Below are 26101 nucleotides of genomic sequence, written 5' to 3'. Positions count from 1 at the left end.
GGTTATTGTGGCTTTCTACACCAAGTACGGAGTATTATTCAAGTAACGGTGTTACTAATGACGGTAGACTACATTTTAAGCGAACCGGAGCCAAATTTTTAAGAAGGTAGACTATATTTTATGAACTATAAAACTAAAATCGTAATAATAATTTGAAAGACTTTATTCAGAGAGTAACTTTATTGCGAGTTCTTGAAGAACTGTAAAATGAGAAGCTATTACTTTGGCGTGCATTGCACTTTATTAAATCTAAGATATACTTAAAAGAGAACTTTTGAAGCCTATTTCATTTTTATTGTTTTGAAGCGATTTCATTGGCCGTTGCTTTTATTGAATAAGTTATCTTTTGCTGAATAAATTATTATTGGTTCAAGTTTGGTAAATTATTTAAGTTATAAAATATTGAAATAAGATAAATATATTAGTACTTAATTATAAACTATTGAAAAGTTTTCTATTAGATGGGTAAAAAATTATAAAAAGATAAATATCTTTTTAAGCAGGTAAATGTTGGACCTTGAGCTTAACTTGGACTCTTAATCTGTCTTAGTATATTAAAGCTCATAATTTGCACTATATATACGTATAATATTGGATGGTTTCAATCACAACAACATTAATTTTTATTTTTTTCATTTTATTTTTTTGCATGTGTTGTTCGTACTGTTCATCCTTATTGTGAACTTATGATAGCTTATTGTTGAAATTTATATTTGCAATTAATATTGTTGAAAATTTGGCATCTTATTGTTTATGTATTTATTGTCTTGTGTACATCCGTTTTTAATTGCTTTATTTACTTTTCAGGAAGGAATAGCAAATCAATTGTTATTGGCGGTCATCAGTGTCTATAGTCTTCTAAGAATCTAAGATTCAACATATACAAAGGTAATTATCCGCATTGAAACTGTCGTACATCAACCGAGTTACGAAAAATATTTCGGTGTTCTTAAGCTTTCTTTTTGTTGCTTCCTAGATTTTTAGGGAAAGCTTTTTTTGTTATCAGTATCTGTTAGTGGTATATTAGGTAGCATAAGTTAGTGGTATATTAGGTAGCATAATAGTTGCCCAATATCATGCCTTTTGTCACCTAACATTACCATTATTCCCCTTATTTTATGGGATTGGTTTGGTATCCTTGTATTATATATAGCCATGCTTTTTTGAGTAATCAATAACACAACAAAATCCCTTCCTCCATCTCCTTCTCTGTTTCTCTACCCTTGCATTATCAACATGGTATCAGAGCAAGGTCTTCCAGGCCTAAATTTCATTTTTTTTTTTTTCTTCTTTTCTTCTCTGCTTAGTCGACATGTCTGGAGTTGCAGGCGTCGACCCAAACAAAACTGAATTCAAAATTGATCCTTTATCCCCATTCTACCTTGGATCTCATGATATTCCAGGGATTAAAATCTCTACTGTTTCTCTCACAAGTTCCAATTATGAAGATTGGAGTCGTGATATTCGGATGTCTCTCAAATCCCGACGAAAATTCGGATTTTGTGACGGCTCTATTAAACAACCGATCGATGCAAATTTACTCGAAAAAGTGGGAAGTCGTTCATTGTACTATCGTTAAGTGGATACGTAATATGATCGACTCCTCTGTTCTCGCGAGTGTTCCTTTCGTGGAGGACGCCTGCTTTTGTGGCGGGAATTGGAAGAACGTTTTGGGGTGGTTGATGGCACTTCCATACACACGCTCAAGACGGAACTCGGCAATTGCAAACAACTCAAAAGTATGTCCGTGATCAATACTACGGTAAATTAAAAACTCTTTGGGACGCCCTTGCTACTTACGAACCTCCCTTTGCCTCGTAAGTGTGGTCGTTGCACTTGTGACATATCGTCTCAGCGCGATTAAACTACAGACAATGAAAGACTCCATCGCTTTTTCATGGGACTTGATCGAGACCAGTATGCTCCCCTCCTAATCAACAATTCCAATTAGACCCTTTGCCAACCTTGAACCGTGGGTATCATGCGGCCCTGCAAACTGAACGGCTGCTGCTTGATACCGTGGCTTCCTACGATGTCACGAATACTATGGCCTTTGCCGTACCCGGAGCATCACGGCCAACCACTGATTGGAAGGCCGTTCGCGAAAAGGAGAAGCAAGAAAGACGGCAGTTCTTTTGCTCTCACTGCCAAATCCGTGGACATGATATAAACAATTGTTTCTTTAAAACTAACATTTTTCCGGATTGGTGGGGGAGTCGGCCTCGCACACTAGCCGAGTTTCGTCGCAAAAAGGGAACTGGGTCCGGTCTGAATTCAGCCGGGTCAGGGACAGGCTCTGGCTCTCAAGTTCACGCTAATGTCGCTCATACTCTCGCTTCGGATCGGTTGTCTGGTATGTGTAATTCTTGGATTATTGATACCGGTGCATCTAATCATGTGACAGATATTTCCTTATTTACTAAACAATGGATATTCCCCCACGCGCCGTCGGTTTACCTAATGGGAAACAAATTTTCGCTTCAATGATGGGGACCGTAAATGTTAACAATCAAATAAGTCTTCGTCGAGTCTTGTTTGTTCCTCATTTAACTTGCAATTTACTTTCGGTCTCCCAATTGACAGCTGATTATGACTATGTCTTACAATTTACTAAAGATCGTTGTCTCATACAGGACCGTTCTACGAGGATGATGATTGGAGCCGGTGAACTACATGATGGACTATTTTTGCTTTCGTCAATAAAAATGCAGTCCTCGGTTCATGTTGCTGACACGGCTGGCGGGTACACTCTATGGCATCGTCGGCTCGGTCACGCAGGAGATCATGCGGTTAAATTTATACCTTTAGCTCGTCCTATTTCATTTAATGATAATTTGGTTTGTGAAGTATGTCACCAAGCCAAACACTCACGCTTTGGTTTTATTTCAAGTACGAACACTGCGTCGGATATTTTTGAATTAATACATTGCGATCTTTGGGGTCCTTATCGCACTCCTTCTACTTCCGGTGCAAATATTTTTGACCATTGTGGATGATCATTCTCGTTCCGTTTGGGTGTATTTATTGGTGGCTAAAACTGAGGTCACGAGTTTTTTTATGCAATTTTTATCAATGGTCCGGACTCAATTTTCCAAACAGGTGAAAGTAGTTCGGAGCGATAATGGAAATGAATTCAATCATATGGCCGAGTATTTCTTACATAATGGCATACATTTTCAAACCTCTTGTGTCGGGACACCTCAACAAAATGGGCGTGTTGAAAGAAAACATCGCCACATACTTAATGTGGCCCGAGCTTTATTATTTCAGGGCAACCTTCCCACGCGCTTCTGGGGTGAGAGTGTTCTTACAGCAGCTCATCTCATTAATCGTACTCCTTCGTCCGTCCTTCATAACAAAACTCCATATGAGGTTTTATTTGGTGCACAACCGTCTTATACGAATTTACGGTATTTGGTTGTTTGTGCTTTGTCCACAATCGAAAAACTCAAGGGGATAAATTTTCACCACGGAGTCGAAAATGTATCTTCCTCGGATATCCTTACAATAAGAAAGGATGGCGCGTATATGATATCAAGTCCGATTCCATTCTCATCTCCCGTGACGTGGTCTTTTATGAAGACAATTTTCCATTTGCCAATCTCAGCCCAAATGATACCGTTGACCCCAACTCCACAAATTTCCTGCCTACTGATGACCCATCACTTGAATCTCCAGTCCAGCCCGGTACACAGGAGGATCCCTCCCCTGAGCCCATTTCTGTTGAAGTTCAACAGCCCATACCCGAAACCGGCCCAGTTGAGGATGACCAGCCCAATTCAGAAAATGCTATTATGAGTGGTGAAGCACAGCCCACTTCAGACGAACCCAACTCAAATGCCTTTATAGAGCCCAACTCGGATGCTACTTTGGGCCGAGGTCATAGGCTCAAATTTCCAAATTCTAGATTGCAAGGTTACGTTCTCGAAACAACAAATAGTTCATCTTCCTCAAGTTCACCGGACTCTCCAGCATCGCCCTCAGGTACCCCCTATACTCTAGCTAATTACGTAAATTGTGATAAATTTTCTAGCCGGCATCGCACTTTTCTTGCAGCTATAACCGCAGGACTTGAACCCTCATCCTTTAAAATTGCGGTTCGCGATGACGGATGGTGTCGGGCTATGCAAAAGGAAATTGACGCTCTTGAAAATAATGGCACATGGGAGCTCGCTGATTTACCTCCTGACAAGAAAGCTCTAGGGTGCCGTTGGGTTTATAAAATCAAATATAAATCCGATGGTTCCGTTGAACGACTAAAAGCACGTCTTGTTGTCTTTGGTAACCACCAAGTGGAAGGACTTGATTATGGGGAAACCTTCGCTCCAGTTGTCAAAATGGTCACAATACGTACATTCCTTGCTGTCGCCGCCATTAAAAAATGGGAACTACATCAGATGGATGTCCATAATGCTTTCTTACATGGTGATTTAACTGAAGAGGTCTACATGAAGCTTCCACCGGGTTTCACTCGTGGTCATGAAGGAAAAGTATGTCGTTTGAAGAAGTCTTTGTATGGTCTCCGTCAAGCTCCGCGTTGTTGGTTTGCTAAACTAGCTACGGCTTTACGTGACTATGGATTTCGTCACTCATACTCTGATTATTCTCTTTTCTCTTACTCCAAGGATGAGGTATGCTTACACGTTTTGATTTATGTGGATGACCTCGTTATTGCGGGTAATGATAGTTCGGCAATTAGCAATTTTAAGGGCTACTTGAACCGTTGTTTTAAAATGAAAGATTTAGGCCCCTTGAAATACTTCCTTGGGATTGAAGTTGCGCGAAGTGTTGACGGAATTTTTATTAGCCGAAATACACCCTTGATATTATTAGTGAAGCGTGTCTTTTAGGTGCCAAACCTGCGCCTACTCCGATGGTGACCGACCACAATTTGGCTAATGATACGACCGCATTCTTAAGTGATCCCGAACGTTATCGACGCATGGTTGGTCGCCTGGTTTATTTAGCCGTGACTAGACCTGATTTAACTTTCTCGGTTCATATGCTTTCCCAATTTCTAAAGCAACCTCGCGAAGCCCATATGGCAGCTGCCCTCCGCGTGGTCCGATATTTGAAAGGCAGTCCTGGTCAGGGTGTGTTATTGAAATCTGATAGTCCATTCACGGTATCCGGATGGTGTGACTCTGATTGGGGTACATGCCCCTTGTCTAGACGTTCTGTTACCGGTTGGTTCGTCTTCCTTGGGGACTCTCCTATTTCCTGGAAGACAAAGAAACAACAAACGGTCTCACTTTCCTCGGCTGAAGCCGAATACAGGTCTATGGCCGCGGTTGTTTGTGAGCTCAAATGGTTGAAGGGCCTTCTTCTAAGCCTTGGTATCGATCTGCATTCTCCAATGCGACTTTTCTGTGACAATCAGTCTGCCATCCATCTAGCTCAAAATCCCGTCTTCCATGAGCGTACGAAACATATTGAGATTGATTGTCACTTTGTTCGTGACGCCATTACGGCTGGGCTTGTCTCTCCGATTCATGTCCCTACAACTGAGCAAATCGCTGATATATTTACAAAGCCTTTAGCAGTTCAGCAATTTCATTATCTTCTCCGCAAACTGGGCGTTCTTGATCTTCACGCTCCAGTTTGAGGGGGGGTGTTAGTGGTATATTAGGTAGCATAAGTTAGTGGTATATTAGGTAGCATAATAGTTGCCCAATATCATGCCTTTTGTCACCTAACATTACCATTATTCCCCTTATTTTATGGGATTGGTTTGGTATCCTTGTATTATATATAGCCATGCTTTTTTGAGTAATCAATAACACAACAAAATCCCTTCCTCCATCTCCTTCTCTGTTTCTCTACCCTTGCATTATCAACAGTATCCTATTACGCATAAGCATAAAAAGTATATATAGAAGAGAAACTAAAGTTACGGAGTACTGTTCATAATAACTACATATATAACAAGCCTTATATTTAGAAGTATTTTCGTTTTCGTTTGGCTTTCTTCATACATACATATAAGTAACGATCTAATGATTTTTCCTCTTTAGTTGCAGGTCGTGTGGGCACCTGCAATTCTACTCAATTGTCAATTTGGAGCAAATAATGCTTTAGATCTTAGAGTGTATCCTATGTTTTTTGTCAATTTGTATGCACCTCTCTATTGCTGCATATTCCTTTGAAGGTATTTGTGACGGGTATATCAGTCTTAACTTTATGACGGGTTAAATACGTTTATACGGGGGAATAAAAGAAAACATCGGTAAAAAAAAAAGATTTGTATATATACCCACGGGATGATATTTGGCCGCTTTTATCATATACCTTTATCTTAAGATAGACGAGTTGTTAGCTTATTTGAGTTTGGTTAAAATTATCATGAATACGACTAATTCTAATGATACCGACCATAAAATTTGGTTGCTAGCAGCTAAAGTTAAGTGGGACACTATAGTATATTAATCTGCCTTATTAAAGGATGTATAATCTAACCATGAAATAGCTTTTTGTTTTAATAATATCTATTGAGGACTATGACGATACCACGACATATTAAAGTCAATCAAAATTCTCTTCGAAAAAAAAACGAAGTCAATTAAAACAGGGGAAATATATTAGCTCCTTATTCAGTGAAATCACTTTTTAATAACTCAGTAAGCATCCTAATTATCATTTGCACATTAACTAAGTTTAATGTAAAAAAGAATTCCTCTTATAACTAAGTTTGCCAAAATAACATCGTTATATTTTGGTCTGTTTTCATTCTTAAAATAGAAAGACAATAAATGATTGAGGCAAAAAATGGAAAAAAAGAACAACAAAACGACCCATTAACAGAGTGAAAGATCGCATTTAACACAAAAGTATTTCAAAGATACATTATTTTATTGAATATTAATCCACCTTACCTCAGCGTCACTATTAAGATATTACCCGGGCAACGCCCGGGCATGAAATCTAGTATATAAGTAAAAATATAAAATCAAAATCAAAGGACAAATAATGCATAAATCACCCACCAGGGCACCATCAAAGTTGCTTATGGTTGCGAATTGGGCGACTCAATCTTGACCTTGATGAATGAATACCCCTGGAGGAGGCAGTGATAGAATAAACTGATATAATAAATTGTTTTATTTGGTTTTATTGATATAAAATACATACACAAATCTGCTCTTTATATAGAGCAAACTATTAGGATAACCACACTAAAAGTCACGATGCTTCACAAGGATCATCATGATTCACATAATAACTAACACTTATTATCACACAATATTAAATAATCTTAACATTCCCTCCCTTAAACTGAACTTTGAAACCAGTTTAAATAGATAAACATCTTCAGTCAAGTTGAGTCTTGTATGCTGCAAACCCCAAGTATTTTTCTGAACTTCTTGAAGCTATCCACCGTAAGAGATTTTGTAGATATTTCTTTTGACAAAGAAAAATTCCAATGTCGGATTGAACTACTTCAATCCCAAGAAAATAATGCATCAGTCCAAGATCAGTCATTTCGAACTCGACCATCATTGATTTCTTAAATATTTCGAACATAGCCCAATCATTTCCAGTACAAATCAAATCATCTACATATAAACATACCATAAGCATTTTTCCACCGGCTTGAACTTTGGTGTAAAGAGTATGCTCATATGGACACCTTTTAAATCCTTCCCTTAAAAAATAACCATCTATACGACTATACCACGCCCTTGGTGCTTGTTTTAGTCCGTATAAAGCCTTGTTTAATTTGTAAACTTTTTTCAGATTACTAGATTTCACATAACCAGGAGGTTGATCTACAAATACCTCTTCCTGAAGTTCTCCTTGCAAAAACGCCGACTTTACGTCAAATTGGAAAATAGGCCATGATTCACAAGCTGCCAATGTTATAATCAACCGCACTGTATCATGCCTCGCAACTGGAGCGAATACCTCAGTGTAATCTACACCAAATTCTTGTTTATACCCTTTAGCTACAAGGCGAGCTTTGTATTTTTGAACATCTCCATTCTCCTTCCGCTTTGTCTTGTACACCCATTTCACACCAATGGACTTATGTCCTTTTGGTAAATCAACCAAATCCCAAGTATTGTTTTTCTCAATGGATGCTATTTCCTCATCCATAGCATTTTGCCATATTTCTTCTTTAGCAGCATCTTCATATTTTGTAGGGTCACAATCAGAGAATAATGCAAAATGTGTGAGAATGTCATCTGAATCATCATGACCAGGTAGTTGTACCTCAAAATCCGACATCCATGTTGGTCGTCTACGTAGACGTGTGCTTTCACGTGCTTCTTCTTGTTGAACATCATTGTTTGAGGTTGTTATAGGCATTGAAGGCTGGTTTGCAGAGGGGTTATTTACTTCTTGAGACTGTGTTGCAACAACATCATTTTCACCATCAAGATTCATGGGAACAACTTGCTTAACTTCACTATTATTTTTCCATGGCCAAAATTTTTCTTCGTCAAAGACAACATCTCTACTTGTGAGCAACTTCTTTGTGATAGGATTATATAGTCTGTATGCTTTTGATTAATCACTAACGCCCAGAAAAACGCATTTTTCTCCTTTGTCATCTAACTTTTTTCTTTTTTGATCCGGAATATGAGCATATGCAATGCTTCCAAATATTCTAAAGTGGTCAACCGCAGGCTTGCGTCCGCTCCAAGCTTCTTCTGGAGTCATGTTCTGAACAGCAAAGGTAGGGCTCCTATTTAGAATATAAACGCTCCAATTGACTGCTTCGGTCTAGAAACTCTTAGGAACTCCACTCATCACCAAGATACTGCGCACCATATTCATTATTGTGCGATTTTTCCTCTCACATACACCATTTTGCTGAGGTGTGTAGGCAGTTGTGAGTTGACGCTTGATTCCATGCTCCTCGCAAAAATCATTAAATTCATTTAAGTTGTATTCCCCTCCTCGATCAGTGCGTAGTATACGTATATAATTTCCCGTCTCCTTTTCAACTAGTGTTTTGAATGATTTGAAAGCAGTGAAGGCTTCAGATTTTTCTTGCAAGAAATATACCCATGCTTTTCTACTTAAATCATCAATAAAGGTAATGAGGTACCGTTTTCCTCCATTTGATGTGGGATTAATTGGCCCGCAAAGATCAGAATGCACTACTTCAAGTAATTTTGACGCCCTGTGAACTTTTCCTTTCGGAAATGAGGCCCTATGTTGTTTACCGATCACACAATCTTCACACAATCCAGACGGGGTTATTATGGAAGGGAGCCCCCTTACCATGTCTTTTTCCACCAGCGTCTTTAACCCACCAAAGCTTAAGTGCCCATATCGGAGATGCCATAACCACGCTGTATCCTTCAATTTTGCAGAGAGACACAAGTGACTGATATTCTGGAAGAAAAGCGGGAACATTCTGTTTGCTGTCATTTTCACAGTTGCTATTAAACCTTGTTGTGCATCACGGATTTCGCATGAACCATTTTTTATGCAAATCTCATACCCTTTTTCTTGAAGTTGACCCACACTAAGCAAATTTTTCTTCAAAACAGGGACATACAAGACATTTGAAATAGTGTGAATAACATTTTGTTCAGTTTGGACTATTACCTTGCCTTTCCCTGTGACACTTATGCTTGTATTATCACCAAATTTGACATCATCACGGTAAGATTCATCTAACTCGGAGAATGCCTTTTTGTCTCCACACATATGATTGCTGCACCCAGTATCTAGATACCACATGTTCTTTGAGGGTTCTCCTTTCTCTTCTGAGACTGTCAACAAAGAAATTTCTTCGGAAATTTCTGCACTTTCAGCGAAATTAGAACTTTCGCCACCTCGACCACCCAAGTTAATTCGACATTCGAACTTGTAATGCCCATAATTACGACATCTATGGCATTGAATTTTAGATTTGTCTACTGACTTTGATTTATTGCTCCATGATGGGTTTCCTCCTCTACCCCATCTTCCTTGATAATTGTTCCCTTTGTTGCTTCCGCTTTTACTCTCGTCATCATTATTTGGTGATAACGAAGGGATATTTGTTGTTACTTGTAGTGCTTGCTCCTCTTCATCTTGCCTGCGTAGTTTCCTCTCATGAACTCGTAAGGAATTTTGTAATTCATCAATGGAGAGTTCATCGAGATTCTTGGATTCTTCAATTGAACATACAATGAAGTTATAATCTTTTGTCAGGGATCGGAGAATCTTGTCTACAACTATGGAGTCGTCCTTCTTTTCTCCGTGGATCCGCATCTTATTGACGATTGTCATCATCCTTGAGAAAAAATCATCAACGGACTCTCCTTTCTTCATACGCAAACCGTCAAAATCCTCGCGAAGTCCCTGCAACATCACTCGCTTGGCCCTTGCGTTTCCCTGATACTTCCTTTTCATGGCATCCCAAATATCCTTTGAAGAATCTTTGCAAAGAATGGTTTCCAAAATGGGTCTGTCTATGGCCTGAAACAGGAAGTTCTTGGCCTTGAGATCTTTTAACTTCATGGCCTCAAGTTGGGATTTTTGTGGCTCTGTGGGATTGGTTGGTTCCGCTACGCCAGAAACAACTACATCCCAAAATTCCTTTCTTCTTAAGAAATTCTCCATTAACATACTCCAATGATCATAATGACCATCAAAACGAGGAATTGAAGCATGCACGTAATTTTCCGCTGCCATGAACAATTATTAGTATTGTACACTAATCTAACTTTGATGTTCTTTTATTCTGTTTAACGTTTCTCTCACTGGCCTGATACCACTGATAGAATAAACTGATATAATAAATTGTTTTATTTGGTTTTATTGATATAAAATACATACACAAATCTGCTCTTTATATAGAGCAAACTATTAGGATAACCACACTAAAAGTCACGATGCTTCACAAGGATCATCATGATTCACATAATAACTAACACTTATTATCACACAATATTAAATAATCTTAACAGGCAGTTATGAATAATGCGACATCATGGATGAACTATGAAGAGAGTAGAAGATCACATTTCATTTCGGAAGTCGCCTACAAGTGAGCGAGGAAATGTTGTACTGTCTTTGTAGAGGTGGAGGACGAAGTGGCAGTGCATTGTAGATGGCTTAATTTTTTACACTTCTGCCCATTGAAAAGGTAGTCATTTGATGAGGCCCGGAGGAATACAAGAATGGAAAAGCGAAAAAGAAAAAGTGGCGTCGCCCGGACTCGAACCGGAGACCTTCAGTGTGTTGGACTGACGTGATAACCAACTACACCACGACACCTACATTGTTCCGAATTTTAAATTTAATTATTTATCATTATTAAGATAAAATATTAAGATACAAAGTTACGAACTTACCACTAGTTATATATAGTGGCGTTGCATACAAGTGTAACAAATCTAATTGTATTTATGTATGTGCGTTTTTTTTTTCCAGTTTTTAAAAACTTGTGACTTTTACACAAAAAAGTAAAATCTAATAACTTCTTTTTGCTCTTTTTAAAAAATTTGGATTATATATCATTATATTTATGATAGAAACTTAAGCTTGCCTATAATGCTAATATCTTTTTTAAGTAACTACTCTAACTTGGTGATTATTATTCTCTACAAAGACTAGGAAGTTTTCGATTTGGTTTAAAAAAGAACTGTTAGTCTTGGTGAAGACGGGTCGGAGCAAGTGACGGACTGACGGGTAATGTCACTCATAAAACGGATAGGGGAGACAAGGTGGGGGCACCCCATGTGTTTCCCTCTCTCCTCTATTTGGGTCATTTGTGAGAGAAAATGGTATCCGTCACTGCAAAGTGACGGATACGTGCCGTCTTCAATGAGATTTTGTGAAAAAAGAAGAGTTTTTTGTCAAAAATTACCTAATATTTACCTTATTTTCATAAATACTACCTAACTCGTTTGGTTCATACAGGAATTGAACTCCTGTGTTAGTTTACAATTCACCGGATTTCAATTCCCATATCACATGAAATGGCAAAAACGTGTTTGGTTGCCTTGGAGGAGTTTGTTTTTCACATGAATTAAACTCCAATGGTTTGTTTGGTTAAACTATGTAATACACCCGATTTTAATTTCTAAATACCAATATATCCCTCAAAAATATTACTAGCCTCAAATTTGTATTAAGGGTAAATGGGTAAATTTAGAAGGATAAGATGGAGGAGTTTGCAATTACCTAGGGGGGGCTAGGTAATTAAACTCCTACATCATGTAGGAGTTGGAAACTCCAGAGAGTTGTAAATTCCTATATTTTGCCATATTTAGGGCAACCAAACAAGTTTGAAAAAACTCAATTCATGGGATTTTAGAACTCCCATGAATTGAGTGAGTAACCAAACAAGCACTTAAGTCAAAATACCAATCAAATTAATCATAATTTTGTCCAAATTAATCACAATCTCGGCGCCAAACTAGTCAAAATTGTAGTAAAAAAAAAATTGAAATAAATGTGTTAGTAGCTAATCTAAACAATTGGCGGTGGTTAAGTAATGTATGTTGAATGCCAAAAGTAATGTTTTCGAGTTAGAATTTTGTCTAATTTAATCGGATTTTTTAGATTTGGTAGTGTTTGACAAAAATCAAGAAAATTTAGGTAGTTTCTCGCAAAGTTAAAAACTTTAGGTAGTATGTATGAAAATGAGATAAATATTAAGTAGTTTTTGACAAAAAAATTCAAAAAAAAAAGGAAAAACTAGTCAATTCTTGACGTATGCTAGATCAAAATTTGTCTGAAGTCATGACTATCATATTAAGTTGTAATGTTACCCACCTATTGTAGATGGATATTTACTCCATAACTAATTGATTTATATACCAGTGATAAAAAGACAAATCTTCTAGTATGGGATGTAATTTGGATTTCACAAATTCTCATAGACGACACTATCCGTTTATAGTTGTCCCTCTCATAAATGTAAGTGGGTACTGGATAGTGCAAGTTGTGGGAAATGAATACCCCGCTTACCCGCCTATTTTAATTTTGTGAGAAGACCACTATCCATCTATAATAAGATGGACCATTTGAATTTTGTAAGATTCACTATAAACTTTAATGTAAGTTGACAATATGATATGGGAGTATGCTAAGGGCATCTACAATAGATGAACCTCTAAAGAGGTTTGTCACATGACACATCATCAATTTAACAAACCTCTTCAATAACAAACCCATATACAACAATAAACAAATATTTTCAAGGTTCATATCATAGGACCCACATAAAATTACCCATTTTTTCCCCTTATATATATGTTGTTGGAGAATAAAAATATACTAACTTTTAGGGGACCACTTGCCATGTCAATCAACAAATCCTTATACAAATGTGTAACCATTCCTATGGATGAACCTCAAACCCCATCTCCAACAATAGAGAGGTTTGTCAACAAACCTCTAAAAAGTACACAAACCTTTGTTGACAAACCTCTATTGTTGATGCCCTAAGGAGGTGTTTAACAAATTCAAAAAAAAAAATAAAAAAAAATAAAAAAAAAAAATAAAATAGTCCACCCTTGATGGATGGCATTTAAGGCTAGGTTCCTAGCTCTAGAGAAAGTAACAATATGGGACATCAAATTCATAAGCATGAAAAAACAAAAATATGTGTAAGTAAAATAATTTTTTTTGGCAAAAGTAATGAAAACTAAAGTATATAAACTGCATATATAAAATCACACAACAATAAAGTTGTTTATGGTTACGAATCGAGTTTGTAACATCAATTATGTTCATTGTTATGTTGCACTCGATACTCTATTTTCTTTTGACGTATATTTAAAGATACAACAAATCAACAATTGACTCTATCGCCTCCATATTTACAATTGTTACATTTATTCCTTCAGTTTTTTTTTTTTTTGGTAGCCAGAAAAATAAGTTCCTAAAAAGAAACCAGCGCCCGTCTTGCAAGGCGGCGAGCGTCTTCATTACGCCTTCTGCACACATAACGAAAACAAAAACAATGGAAAGATGCCGATAATCGAGAAATGTCATCCAAAAGCCCTTTGATTTGATGATTTTTGCTCTCCGTTCATGCCCATTGCAGCAGTAACTGTAGACAGTCTGATGCCAAATCCAAGTGCAGAACCTCTTGATTGCAAGCCCATTCTATAGCCATTAAGACCCCTCGTGCCTCCGCTTGTAAAGGGGATTCCGCCCTTTTGGCGACGGCTATTTTCCGTACAATAATTGTATATGGCAACTGAAATATTGACATGGGCGACTGAAATTCGGTCGCAATATTTCACACGCCTTTTTTTTTTTACCCAAAATAAATCCCACCTTCCACACATAACCCCATATACTTGTTCAATCCTGCGCCTTTTTTGTTGTACCCAGAACAAATCCCACCTCCCCTACATGAGCCCAATTTCTCTCCATTTCCTCAAAAGAAATGGAGAGGCAAGTTCCTCTTAATGGTCCGGATCGCATTTTGGTAACATCTAACGGTTTTAAATTTACGAATAAAAATAAAGGGAAAATAGGAGTGAGAGGGGTTATTATTATTCAAATAGATTGTGAGAGGAAATGGAGAGAAAGAAAATAGAGAGAATCCATTTTCCCCCTACATAACCCCCATATACTTGGCACTCCTCTTTCATTTCATTATCAAACAACAATTATTCACTCCCCGCTTTCATTTCTTCATCTGTTCAATCCCCTTCTTCTCTCAATTTTTTTTACTCTACTTTTTTTTCTTCTTCTTATTTATCAAATCCACCACTTTCTTCATTTTTTTTATTTTACCATTTCTTCATTCTTTATCAAATTTTACCCAAACCCATCTCAATTTCACCTGTTTTAATTTCAAAGTATTTTGGTCGACGACAAGCTGACGGCGTGGAACATGGTGGTGAGATACGATAGAGGAAGGAGAAGAGGCGAGAAGAAAGGGGTGTAATTAGTTTTTTTTCGTGTCGATAATTTGGTTTTTTTGTGTTATTCCAATTGTTGTTGTTGTTGTTGGTAGTTTTATGTTAATTTTGATTGTAATGTAATGTAAAGTTAATGTAAATGTAAATTTAGATTTGATATAGAAATGAGCAAATGGTTTTTTTACTAAATGTAAATTTATTGATATCGTGTAGCCATGGTTTGTTTTCAAGTTTTTAATCCCCTATTTACTAAATGAATAGGTGATTCTACGTTTTTTCCCGCCTAACTATATTATCTTCTATTTCGGCCTTTAATTTTTCATTCTACTAAGCACACTATGGGCCAAATAGGCAAGCTCACAAAATAAAATATAAAATATAAACTAGATGAATCATCAATCATTACTATAATTAAATTATCTCATCCCCTATATACTGAGATAACAAAATTATTCAAGATTCTCCCTCCAAAAGCATCAAGTTAAATAAGGAAACGAAAAGACTATTCATTACATTATTATCATTTCATCAAAATATAATCTTTTAATCGAATATAATATTTTCATTAAAATCTAAATTACAATCTTACTTAAACTAAGATAAATTTGCTATAATTTTATAAACTATAAATTTCTAAGTTTTTATTGTTGTTATTATTATATATTAGATAATGACGTAACACGGATATTATAAGTTTCGTCAAAAATAAAAGATCATTAAAATAAATTGAGAAAAATTATAAATTGTAATCATTAGTTTTATGGTAAAGAAAAAATAGATTTTTTTCCAGTAAATATACATTTTATATCTTTAATCTTCTTGATTAGTTTATAGTTCAATTTTTTTCTCATCTCAAAAAGTGAGGTGCATGACAAATTATTGATGAGTCAATTCAAAATATAAATAATAACTAAAAATAAAATTTCTATATATACCGCTCGTGTGCGGGATCTACACTAGTTGTAATGTAATCGTATAAAAATTTGCAGCGTGATTTTAGAGTCTAAATTTTGTAGCGGAATTGATTGTGTTGTTGTTGTTGTCATTTGGTGAAGAACAATGTCGAAACGAAGAAATTTGCATCGTGAGTTTCCAGATGTGACACTTTTTTTTAAAAAAAAAAATAGCAAAACTGGCGACGGATGACGTGGCAGTCGCCAAATTGGCGACAGAAATCGGTCGCCAATTTGGCGACGAAATTTATTTGTTAGTCGCCAAATTGGCGACAGAAATTGGTCGCCCGAGTCAATTTAGGCAACTAGGCCTTGCGACTACTGCAGGGCGACAGCTTTCGGTCGCCAATTTAATTTTAGCGACTAAAATTGGTCGCCTATTATAGTCGCCCGAGACTGGAACTCTTATAGTGCCTGCATTTAACGCTCCCTTCAAATCGAATAATCCCCATTTCATCATAAACCACCCAACCTACAGCTGCCTTACACGTAGACTCCCAACTTGCATCAACATAAATAGTCGTCATCCTGCAAGAGCCAGTGTCTCCAATCCAGTAAAACGATTGCCCTCCCTCAGCCTACACACATCATTTACACTTTCCTGGCAAACTGGAGTAGAATTAAGGGTTAAGTCTTGAGGCTCGTCCTTAACATCCGCATTTCGAGAAGCCAGACTAACCAGCAGGTGACATTGGTCATAGAAAACCTTGGGAATAAGAACATCACCCCTAAATATACAGTTATTTCTCATAGTCCAAATAGAGAACAAAGTCGCCAAGAAAAGAAGGATCCTTGCATTTCCATCCTCCAGCTTTCCCAGGTAGTAAATCCAGTTAATAATCCTGTCCCCAACACTTATACTGTGAGCCTGTTCCGTTTTAATACCTAGAAAGGAACCAGCCCTAAGCCTCGAGACGATGTCACAATCCCTGAATGGGTGATCCAACGATTCCATATTTTCCTTGTCCTTGTGACATAAGTGACAGTAGGGCTCCCAATACAACTTTTTTTTGATAAATTCATCGCCTACAGGGAGGGAGTTAGTAATAATTTTCCATACTAAAATATTCCGCATTTGCGGTCCAGGAAGCCTCCATAGTCTAGCCTTGCAGAACAACTGTCGTCCTTGATCAAGCCATTTCTTATCCTTTCTTGATCCCTTACTTTCAAAGTAATTTTTAAAAATAATACCATACCCTCGCTTCACCGAATAATCACTACTTTTATGAAACGGCCAATAGATTTCGTCCCCCCATTGCTGACTTCTTAGAGGTATTGTTAAGATCTTATTAGCACTCTCTTCACTACACACCAACTTAATCATTTCCTCATTACACCCCCATGCATTGTAGCATAAATCCTTGATACGGAGGTCTTTTACACTACTACAAATCCAGACAACTACAACGGCCCTTTAACAATTCTTATTCACGAAAATCACCATAAGACGTTGTTGATGGTGGCGCAAAATTTTACTAAACTTAATTACAACGGTTATGTATTGTTAACCGTTGTTATTGATTTTAACAACGGGTCAATCTTGCACAACCGTTGTTAATATAAAAACTAATAACAACAGTTTACTCTGTAATACATTATAACCATTGTTAATAATTTGACACAAAATTAGTGAAAAGTAATTACAACGGTTATATTAGAACCCGTTGTTAATACTTTTTAACAACGGTTGTCAAAGGAACCGTTGTTAATATATTATCTAATGACAACGGGTTTATGTATAATAACCTTTGTCAGTACTTTACCACAATAAATACCACACAAACACAGATCAGCTACAGCCACAGCCACAAACACAAACACAAACACAAACACAAACACAAACACAAACACAAACACAAACACAAACACAAACACAAACACAAACACAAACACACAACCACACTCTTTCTCATCGTCGCTTTATCATCTCCGTCACTGTTGTTGTCATCGTCTCTTTCTTTCTCTAATTATCAGGTATATATCTATCGCTTTATGGTTTTAGGTTTTGTCATCTCCGTCATTATTGTTCTTTCTCTAATTATTTTATTTACATGTGTTTTTCTCCGTCATTGTTCTTTCTATAATTATTATTCGCTTAGTTTTTCTGCGTTTATTAGTAAAACAAATTAAATAAAATAAAACAAAGAAGATGATGGAGAGGATAGTAAAACAAATCCACATTTAACATACATAAACTTAATTAATTGATATATATACATAAACTTAATGCATTGTTAAAAATACAATTCTTAAATGGTCATATAGGGATGCATTCTCTTCTATGATATTCATCCTCTCCTCCTTTGCTATTTGGAGGTTTCGTTCCGCAAATGCAATATCTTCATATAGCTGCATTATCTGCGGCTCTAACAAGCCTTTTTTTTTGGCGTCCTTGAGTGCGATCCGAGCTTCCTCATGGAAGAGCCTGTACTTACTCTCGATTTCCTGCAAGCGGCGTATGAAACTTTTGTTGTACTCGGTCATAATGCATGTTAAACGAATGGTATCATTCATTATTGAAGGAAGTTTGAAGTTTATTAGGTTTTAAACACTACAAAAAATCATGTTTCGGGCGACTTAATATGGCGACTGACTGAAATAGTCGTCAAATTGGCGACTGAAAAAAACTTCGGGCGACTACTAACTGTCGCCAATTTGGCGACTACCAATTTCCTCCCAATTATTAGAGCGGGCGACTGAATTTCAGAAATGGCGACTGAAATCAGTCGCCAAATTGGCGACCAATTTTACCTTCAGTCGCCAGTTTATTTGCACAGCACACAAATAACATAGGATCCCACCTCCCCTAGTTGACCCTCACTCTTACTTTAAACAAACAAACCCATTATCCTTTCTTATTTTCCCTCGCACACAAATAAACAAACATTGGATTCCCTCTTTCTTATGTTCACTCATCTTTTCCATCAAAACAAACAAGTATTAAACAAATCCTCATCACTTTGACTTCGTCTTTTTTTCCAAAAATTCATCTCGTTAAAACGAGATTCTTGATTTGAAATCAATTCTTTTCCCAATATTTTGTTTAATCACAAAAGTACCCAACTTCATCTCGTTAAAACAATATTCTTTTATCCAATTTCAAGTTTAATTGCTATTCTCGTCTAATATTCATCATAACCTCACCCTCCTTGATCTAATTAAAAGTATTAGTCTTTTTATCTTATAGATTTAATTTTTTAGATTTTAATTTCAAAGTATTTTCGTTTTAAATTAACATGCATTTAAATTTCTATTTAGATCTTGAATTAAAATCGATTTTACTTTAAAACTTATTGTGGTAATAGGTGCAAAAGGAAGAACACGAACAGGGAAACAAAAAAGAACAAGGAGGAAAGGGAAGCGTGGTGTTCGACGAGGAAATGGAAGCTCAAAAATTCATTGTACTTTCCGTGGTATATGAACTTGTTGTTAATGCTGATGGTGGTTTAATCTTAAACTTGATTGTAAATCTAGTATAAAAATGAGTAGATACGCGACTTTTTTAGTAAATAAATGTAAATTTATTGATGATTTTTTTTGGGTTTTTGAGCTGGATTGACAGGTTTGTAGCTTCTTTTTTTAATAGAAAAATGGCGACCGAAAAGAACATGGTCGCGAAAATAGAGACTGAAAAAAGTCTTTAAAGACTGTTTTCAGTCGCCAAATTGGCGACTACTTTCAGTCGCCAAATTGCCTAGTTGGCGACTAATAAAGCAGTCGCCAAATTTAGCGACTGAATTCAGTCGCCCGAATCAAAATTGGCGACTTGTGCCTGCGACTGGACTCGGGCGACTACTTTCAGTCGCCAATATGGTTTTATCGACTGTTTTCAGTTGCCTAAAGTAGTCGTCCGAATCCTATTTTCTTGTAGTGAAAGATTTAGGGTTTGAAGTTTAGGGTGGAGATAGTGATATAATGGATTGGTTATTGAGATAGTAGAATGAATTTATAATTAGTAATGTGTTGTTTGAGTTGTTTTTTAATTAATATATTTAGGGTTTGATGCTTAAATTAATACAGATTTTGTTTAGGAAGTTGTGCCATATCACTGCTTCAAATCTTATAACCCTTCGCATTCCATATATTGTGTCCTTTCATGCAGAGATTTTGGCAGTAATAATGCATGCATCTAGTAATAATTAATTGATGCAGGAGGGATTTTGGCAGTAATGCTTTGTATTTTTATTTTTTTTATTTTTTTTAAACACAATAATAACGGTTATTAAAAAAAAAACCGTTGTCTTTAGTTATAACAACGGTTTTTTCTTTTGTAACCGTTGTTATAACTTTCCCACCAAAAATTAGTTACACTTTACACAACGAATGTCTCGTAACGACAACGGTTTTTAACCGTTGTTATAGTTTTCACAACGGGTTTCTTAAAAAACCAACCGTTGTTAAAACCTTTAACAACGGACACTTTAACAACGTCCACTTTTTTTATATAACAACGGTCTTTAACCGTTGTTATACCCTATATCTGTATTAGTGTTAAGAAATTAAAACTCGGGTCTAACAAATCTTCATTAGGATCAGGTAATCCTCCATCGACCCACCGAGTGCTCCATATATTCAGATTGGACTCTCTCCCTGGCTTCAAGGCAATATGATCCAAAATAAAACCCAAGCTATGAGCAATACTTCTAGTGCCCTAAGAGGCACCACCAGACACCCTTTTTTATTACGGAAAGGCTAAGATCATCATCTTGCGGAAATCGCAAGACAATGAGCAGGCCGATTTAGAACCCTTGGACAGTGACTTATTGAACAACAATGAAACGAAGTAAGAACATTAAAAATAGAACGACAGAGAGTCTTGAGGTCTTGTTGGACATCCGTGCAGCCAGCAAGAAGAAGAACCGGAGGAAGACAATCAGACTGAGCATCAACATGCCAATAACCCTTACAAGCAGCATCCTTGAGAGCATGAAACAGAGCCATTGCTTCAGCTTGAAAAGCAGAGCTTGCCCGAAAACGAGAACGTCCTGTATAAAGAACGTCTCCAACTGAATCCTGAAGAATCCATCCAGCAGAAGCCCTAAAATCCGAATGCCAAGAAGCATCGCACATAAGACGGATGTTATCGGAGCAAAGACAATTGTTGATGATAAAAAATGGCAGATGATTCTTAATTGACTCCAATACAGATGAATCCCCCGAAAGTGGAATGGCAAAGGAAGAAAGACGAAGCTTAGCCACTGAAGTGTTATTGATAGCATCCGTCGTAAGAATCCTAATTTGTGAAGATAACCCCATAACCGAGTCCGGACGAAAAACCAAATCTTTCCGTAAGCACCATATTCGCCATAACGTGCTTATAAAGAGAATGCAGGAATCCAAGGAATACTCCTTATGAAGAAAACTAATCCAATTAATTACCCATAACTGAATAGGAATATTGTTGCCATTAAAACTGCGAATGCCTAACGGTGAACCCGCCCAGATGTGTGATGAAATCAAGCAGTCACGAAAAAGATGCTCTAAAGATTCCAAGTGATCATCAAAAGATGCACAAAGTTTGCACTGATAATTCCATGGAAGATTTCTTTTACTGGCTTCAAGACCAATATGAAGAGAATTGGATAAAAGTTTCCAAAGGAAAGATTTCCATTTGCCCTGAATAGGAAGAGTCCATTATCGTTTTTTACAAAATGATTTAGAAGAAGCAGTCATCCGATTATGATCTGTATGAGTAGCCTTGGTAGTCCAAAATTTCGACAAGGCCATCGCATATCCACTTTTAACAGAATACTGACCATTTTTATTTCTAGTCCAATATAGACTATCATCAAAATCTTCAGCAGCAAGAGGAAGAGCAAGGATGTAAGGTGCCAAAATATTGCCACAAATAGAAAAAACCGCCTCAACATCCCAATCCCCAGAAGCATTTTGCAATTGACACACAGTAAGAGATGGCTTCGCATTGATTTCATGTTCAGAAAGGCCGAGAAGCTGACCCAACGACAATCCATAAATCCATTTATCCTTCCAAACATCAAGAAGGGATGGAAAACCAACTTGCCAAGCTAAATTTTCCCGTAGTTATTGAACACCCCAGCGAATTCCACGCTCTCCCCAAGAATGATTCCCAGTTGTAGCAAAGGAACAGCTAAAAATTGTGTGAGGAAATATTTTATATTTTGGCCCAAGAACTTTGCTAATAAGGCTAGTAGGAGCTATCAAAATTTTCCATCCAATTTTGGCTAAAAGACTTTGATTAAGACAACCAATATTACGAATGCCAAGTCCACCATCAGATTTCGAAGCACTAATAATAATATTACTACACCAGTGAAGACTTCTCCTCATAATAGTACCCCCCCACCAAAACTGTGAGAGAAGAGAATTAATCTTCGAACTCACAGTTACCGGCATTTTAAATACCGATAGAGAGAAAAGGGAAAGCGAAGAGAGTACTGAATTAATAAGAGTCAGTCGTCCAGCCGATGATAAGTAATTATTATTCCAGCTTTGAATTCTTGTTCGAACTTTATCAATGACCATAGCAAAAATCTCCTTTTTCGAAGATCCAAAATCAGTAGGTAACCTCAAGTATTTGCCCATGCTTTTGTGCCCCGGTGCTTTCAAGATTTTCAAACAATCTTTGTAATTTCGAAGAGTGCAATTAGGACTCGTAGTAATAGTAGTCTTAGCCTCATTTATGCGTTGGCCAGATGCGTCCCCATATTGAGTTAATAACGTCATTAAGGCAACACAATCCGATGCCCGAGCATCTAGAAAGAAAATAGAATCGTCTGCAAAAAGTAAATGCGAAATAGGAGGAGCATCACGTGAAATTCGTATACCCTTAATCAGTTTTTTGTCTTGTGCTGAGCAAAGTAATTGAGATAAAACTTCTGTACATAATGCAAAGAGATACGAAGAAAGCGGATCCCCCTGACGAATACCAGCTTTTGGAGTAAAACTCTTCCCTGGCGAACCATTGATCAAAACTTCATAAGACACCGTAGTGACACAATTCATAATAAGGTCGACAAAAGTAAACGGAAACTTCATGGAAAGAAGAGTACATCTAATGAAATTCCAATTCAGCCGATCATAAGCTTTGCTCATATCTACTGTAACAGCAATAAGACCCCTTTTTCCAATACGCTTATTGGAGATGTGATGTAATAACTCATAAGATAATAAAATATTATCAGCAATGTGTCTACCAGGAACAAACCCATTTTGATAATCCCCTACGAGAAAAGACATGACCCCTTTTAATCTGTTAGAAATACACTTTGTAACAATCTTCATAATAACATTACAAAGACTGATTGGTCGAAAATTGTCAACTGTTTTCGAACTAGCAACCTTAGGAATGAGTGCAATAGCAGTACGATTGAATTCAGCTGAAATATTCCCCGTATTAAGCATAAAAAGAACAGCATCCTCAACTTCGGTTTTAATGTGAAACCAGAATTTTTGATAGAAAAGAGCAGGAATTCCATCCGGTCCGGGTGATTTAGTTGAGCCATGTTGAAAAACAGCCGTTCTTACTTCCTTACGTGTGAAAGAGGAAGAGAAAAAGTCTTGCTGATCGCTAGATAACAAGAACTTTATATTCCCAAACAAATGCTTATGAGTCTCTTGATATTGTTGAAAAGTACCATGAGAAATATTGACTCCATATATATTTTTGAAATGATCATCAAAAATACCAGCTAACTCTTGCCTATCAAAGGTCCAAGAATTATCATCCTTTTTCAAACCCACAATCAAATTACGATCATGCCGATGTTTAACCGAATTAAAAAAGAACCGAGTACCAGCGTCCCCATATTTGATCCAATGTATTTTTGATCGTTGTCGCCAATAAAGTGTTGCAGCTTTATTAAATTCAATATAGGTATCATGCCATTTTTGATATCCTTCTTCACTATGACCACTAAAAATTATTTCCAGCTCAATTTCTAATCTGTCATCAAACTCCGACCATTTTTCATTCCATGATTTTCGCTTATTGAGAGTCCAATTCTTGAAAACATATCGAGTTCGTCGTAATTTCCGTGAAAGCTTTGTCACTGAAGATCCTCTATCATAATGAAACCATTCTTGCTTCAAAAGTTGAAGTGTATCTTCATATTCAAAAGCCCAGGCTTCCATGCGAAAAAATTTCCGTTTATGTGGTTCAAAAAAACCGGTATAAAAAATGATTGGCGCATGATCGGAACATTGAATAGGGAAATGTTTTATACCAAAATAGGGAAACAATGAATACCATAAAGGAGACGCTAACCCTTTATCAATACGTTCGTAAATTCTTTTGGCACCCTTTCGATTATTACACCACGTGATTTTCGGTCCTTTATAAACAATATCATAAAGGGAATTTCGAACTTTCCATTCCGAGAAAAATTCTGCTCCGTAAATGGATCCCTTATTACCTCCCAATTTTTCTTCTTTAAATTCGACTTGATTAAAGTCACCAAGTAAAATAAAATGCAAATCCATACGTGTAATCCATTGTTCGATATGAAGCCATACTGATTGTCGTTGCTCTCTTTTTGGTGAACCATAAATAAAGAAGATGTACCAGAAACGTCCGCCACATTCATTAATCTTGATAATAATAAAGTTAGGGTTCTTAGTGATACAATCAATATTCCAAGAGGACTTCCATCCAACCCATAGACCTCCTTTAGAACCAATTGCATCAACCCCCACATAATGATCAAACCCATAAAAGTGAAAAATAGAAGCTACATACTGCGTACTACATTTGGTTTCAGATAAAAAAACTATATCATACATATTATTTTTATAGGTCATCGCTCTAATCTTTGAAATTGTAGGGGCGAGCGAATTTTTGCGTCCCCTACAATTCCATGATATGCACCTCATGATGACGAAGGGGGTTGATTAGGCTCAACCCCCGCAAAACCTTTAGCTGCTCCATTTCCATTGTCATCAGATTCAGAGCTAGAGATGATCATATCATCATCAGCAATAGTTAAATGGAAAGCAGAAAATGATGGCCTAGAACTCTCGCCATGATAGAAAAGAGAATTTGCTTTATGCTTCTTTGGACTGACAGTAGCCTTAAGAAAATCTTCATCATAATCATATAACTCCATGCCCGTGCTACAGTAAGTCCCTGGATCAGAGAAAGCCCTTCTTTTGGAAGAAGCAGAAGGAGGCTCATATGAATGACCCAAGCTTTCAGCAACCATACGCAAATCTTTGCCTTTTCCATGAGAAACTAGTGCATTCCCGTCAATATTAGACAACTGCACATCAGCAGACCTAACAATATCCTGATTAAACAAAGAGGTAGGAAGATTGGAAACAATAATATCATTGTTTACACGAAGAGGTACAATACTGTCAGCGTTTTGTATTGCTGTAACTCTATTATCCAACGGAGCAATGACCTCATTGAGCTCCTGAAAAGCGTCATGAAAGAGTGAATCAGAATGAGATGAAGATCCAGTCGTATCCAGAGAATGAGAAGAATTACTCAATAGAGGCCATTCAGGTGTAGAGAAAACAGAATCCGTGGAGCCACAAGCATTACTGTTATGAACAGTATTAGCAGCCACAAAATTATCAAAATCAGAATCAGCAATAGGAGCATGAAAGAAGATAAGAACGTCTTCAGGAGCGTCAATAAATTGATTGTATCCTCGATCATCATTTTCCCTAAGAACAAGAAGTTCTTGATTCTCCTTACGAACCCTAATAGAATTGAGAATGAAAGCATTTTCATTGAAGTTGAATTCCATCTCTCCATGACCACGATAAATTAAATATGGTTCACCTTGATTCCAAGCAGGAGGAGAGTTATGATGTGATACATTGACAGGATCAGGAGAAGAATGAACATTGTCATTATGGCCGGCATCAGGTGGATTGGGATTAATTTCAGCCTGGAAAAAGTTAACATGACCATTTTCAGGAGGAAACGGTGAACCATTACCTTGGACAGGAGGAGTAACATCTTCTTGCATGACAGGAACAGCAGTAGCTTTAGTAGTATGAAAAGGAATTGTAGTAACAGCATCGCCCAAATGAGTAGTAGGCAAACCATTTGGAAGAAAACCTCCATTCTGATCAATATGATGAAAAGGTGTAGCAATGTTTTGTAAAGGTTCAGATACTGGAACCAAAAAGATATTACCATCAGTAAGAGGGTCCCCTACCACAATAGTGCCATTTGGATTGAAACCGTCAATCCGATTTTCCTGATCATCTTGAATATTCTGGATATCGTCAGCAGTAAGAATTGTTGTTGCCCCAAAACCATTCAACTCTCTTGCATGTGGATCCAAAGGATGCATGGGACCATTAGGAGGGCCAGCCGGGGCCAAAAAACCA

General features: G+C 37.0%; 1 protein-coding gene, 1 long non-coding RNA gene and 1 other non-coding gene across 3 annotated transcripts; 1 reads left to right on the top strand and 2 right to left on the bottom strand.

Annotated features, from left to right (window-relative positions):
- Positions 1 to 1956: 1956 nt before the first annotated feature.
- LOC141658614 (uncharacterized) lies at positions 1957 to 2961 on the top strand. The gene is made up of 2 exons (XR_012549313.1): positions 1957 to 2353; positions 2634 to 2961. It is a non-coding gene; the product is annotated as an uncharacterized LOC141658614 (long non-coding RNA).
- Positions 2962 to 11143: 8182 nt separating this feature from the next.
- On the bottom strand, positions 11144 to 11217 carry TRNAV-AAC (transfer RNA valine (anticodon AAC)). Its single transcript has one exon. It is a non-coding gene; the product is annotated as a tRNA-Val (tRNA).
- A 9262-nt stretch (positions 11218 to 20479) lies between these two features.
- LOC141587553 (uncharacterized) lies at positions 20480 to 23890 on the bottom strand. The gene is made up of 3 exons (XM_074409027.1): positions 22163 to 23890; positions 21427 to 21763; positions 20480 to 21333 (listed from the first exon to the last, which is right to left on the bottom strand). Exons 1-3 carry the CDS (start codon positions 23888 to 23890, stop codon positions 20480 to 20482), a joined length of 2919 nt encoding a protein of 972 aa, XP_074265128.1.
- Positions 23891 to 26101: the final 2211 nt, after the last annotated feature.

Source organism: Silene latifolia, chromosome 6 (genome assembly GCF_048544455.1).
Source record: "Silene latifolia isolate original U9 population chromosome 6, ASM4854445v1, whole genome shotgun sequence".
NCBI lineage: Eukaryota > Viridiplantae > Streptophyta > Magnoliopsida > Caryophyllales > Caryophyllaceae > Silene > Silene latifolia.
The sequence above is the reverse complement of the archived record's forward strand: the minus strand, read 5'-3'. Positions and strand labels throughout refer to the sequence as shown.

Excerpts from the sequence above, each read along its gene's own strand:
- LOC141587553 (XM_074409027.1), bottom strand. The coding sequence starts at position 23,890 with ATGGAAGCCTGGGCTTTTGAATATGAAGATACACTTCAACTTTTGAAG. Across the intron at positions 21,764-22,162 it reads TTTCCCTTTTCTCTCTATCG|GATAAATGGATTTATGGATT; the intron begins GTATTTAAAATG and ends GATGTTTGGAAG. Across the intron at positions 21,334-21,426 it reads TGCTTCTTCTAAATCATTTT|CCAGTAAAAGAAATCTTCCA; the intron begins GTAAAAAACGAT and ends TTGGTCTTGAAG.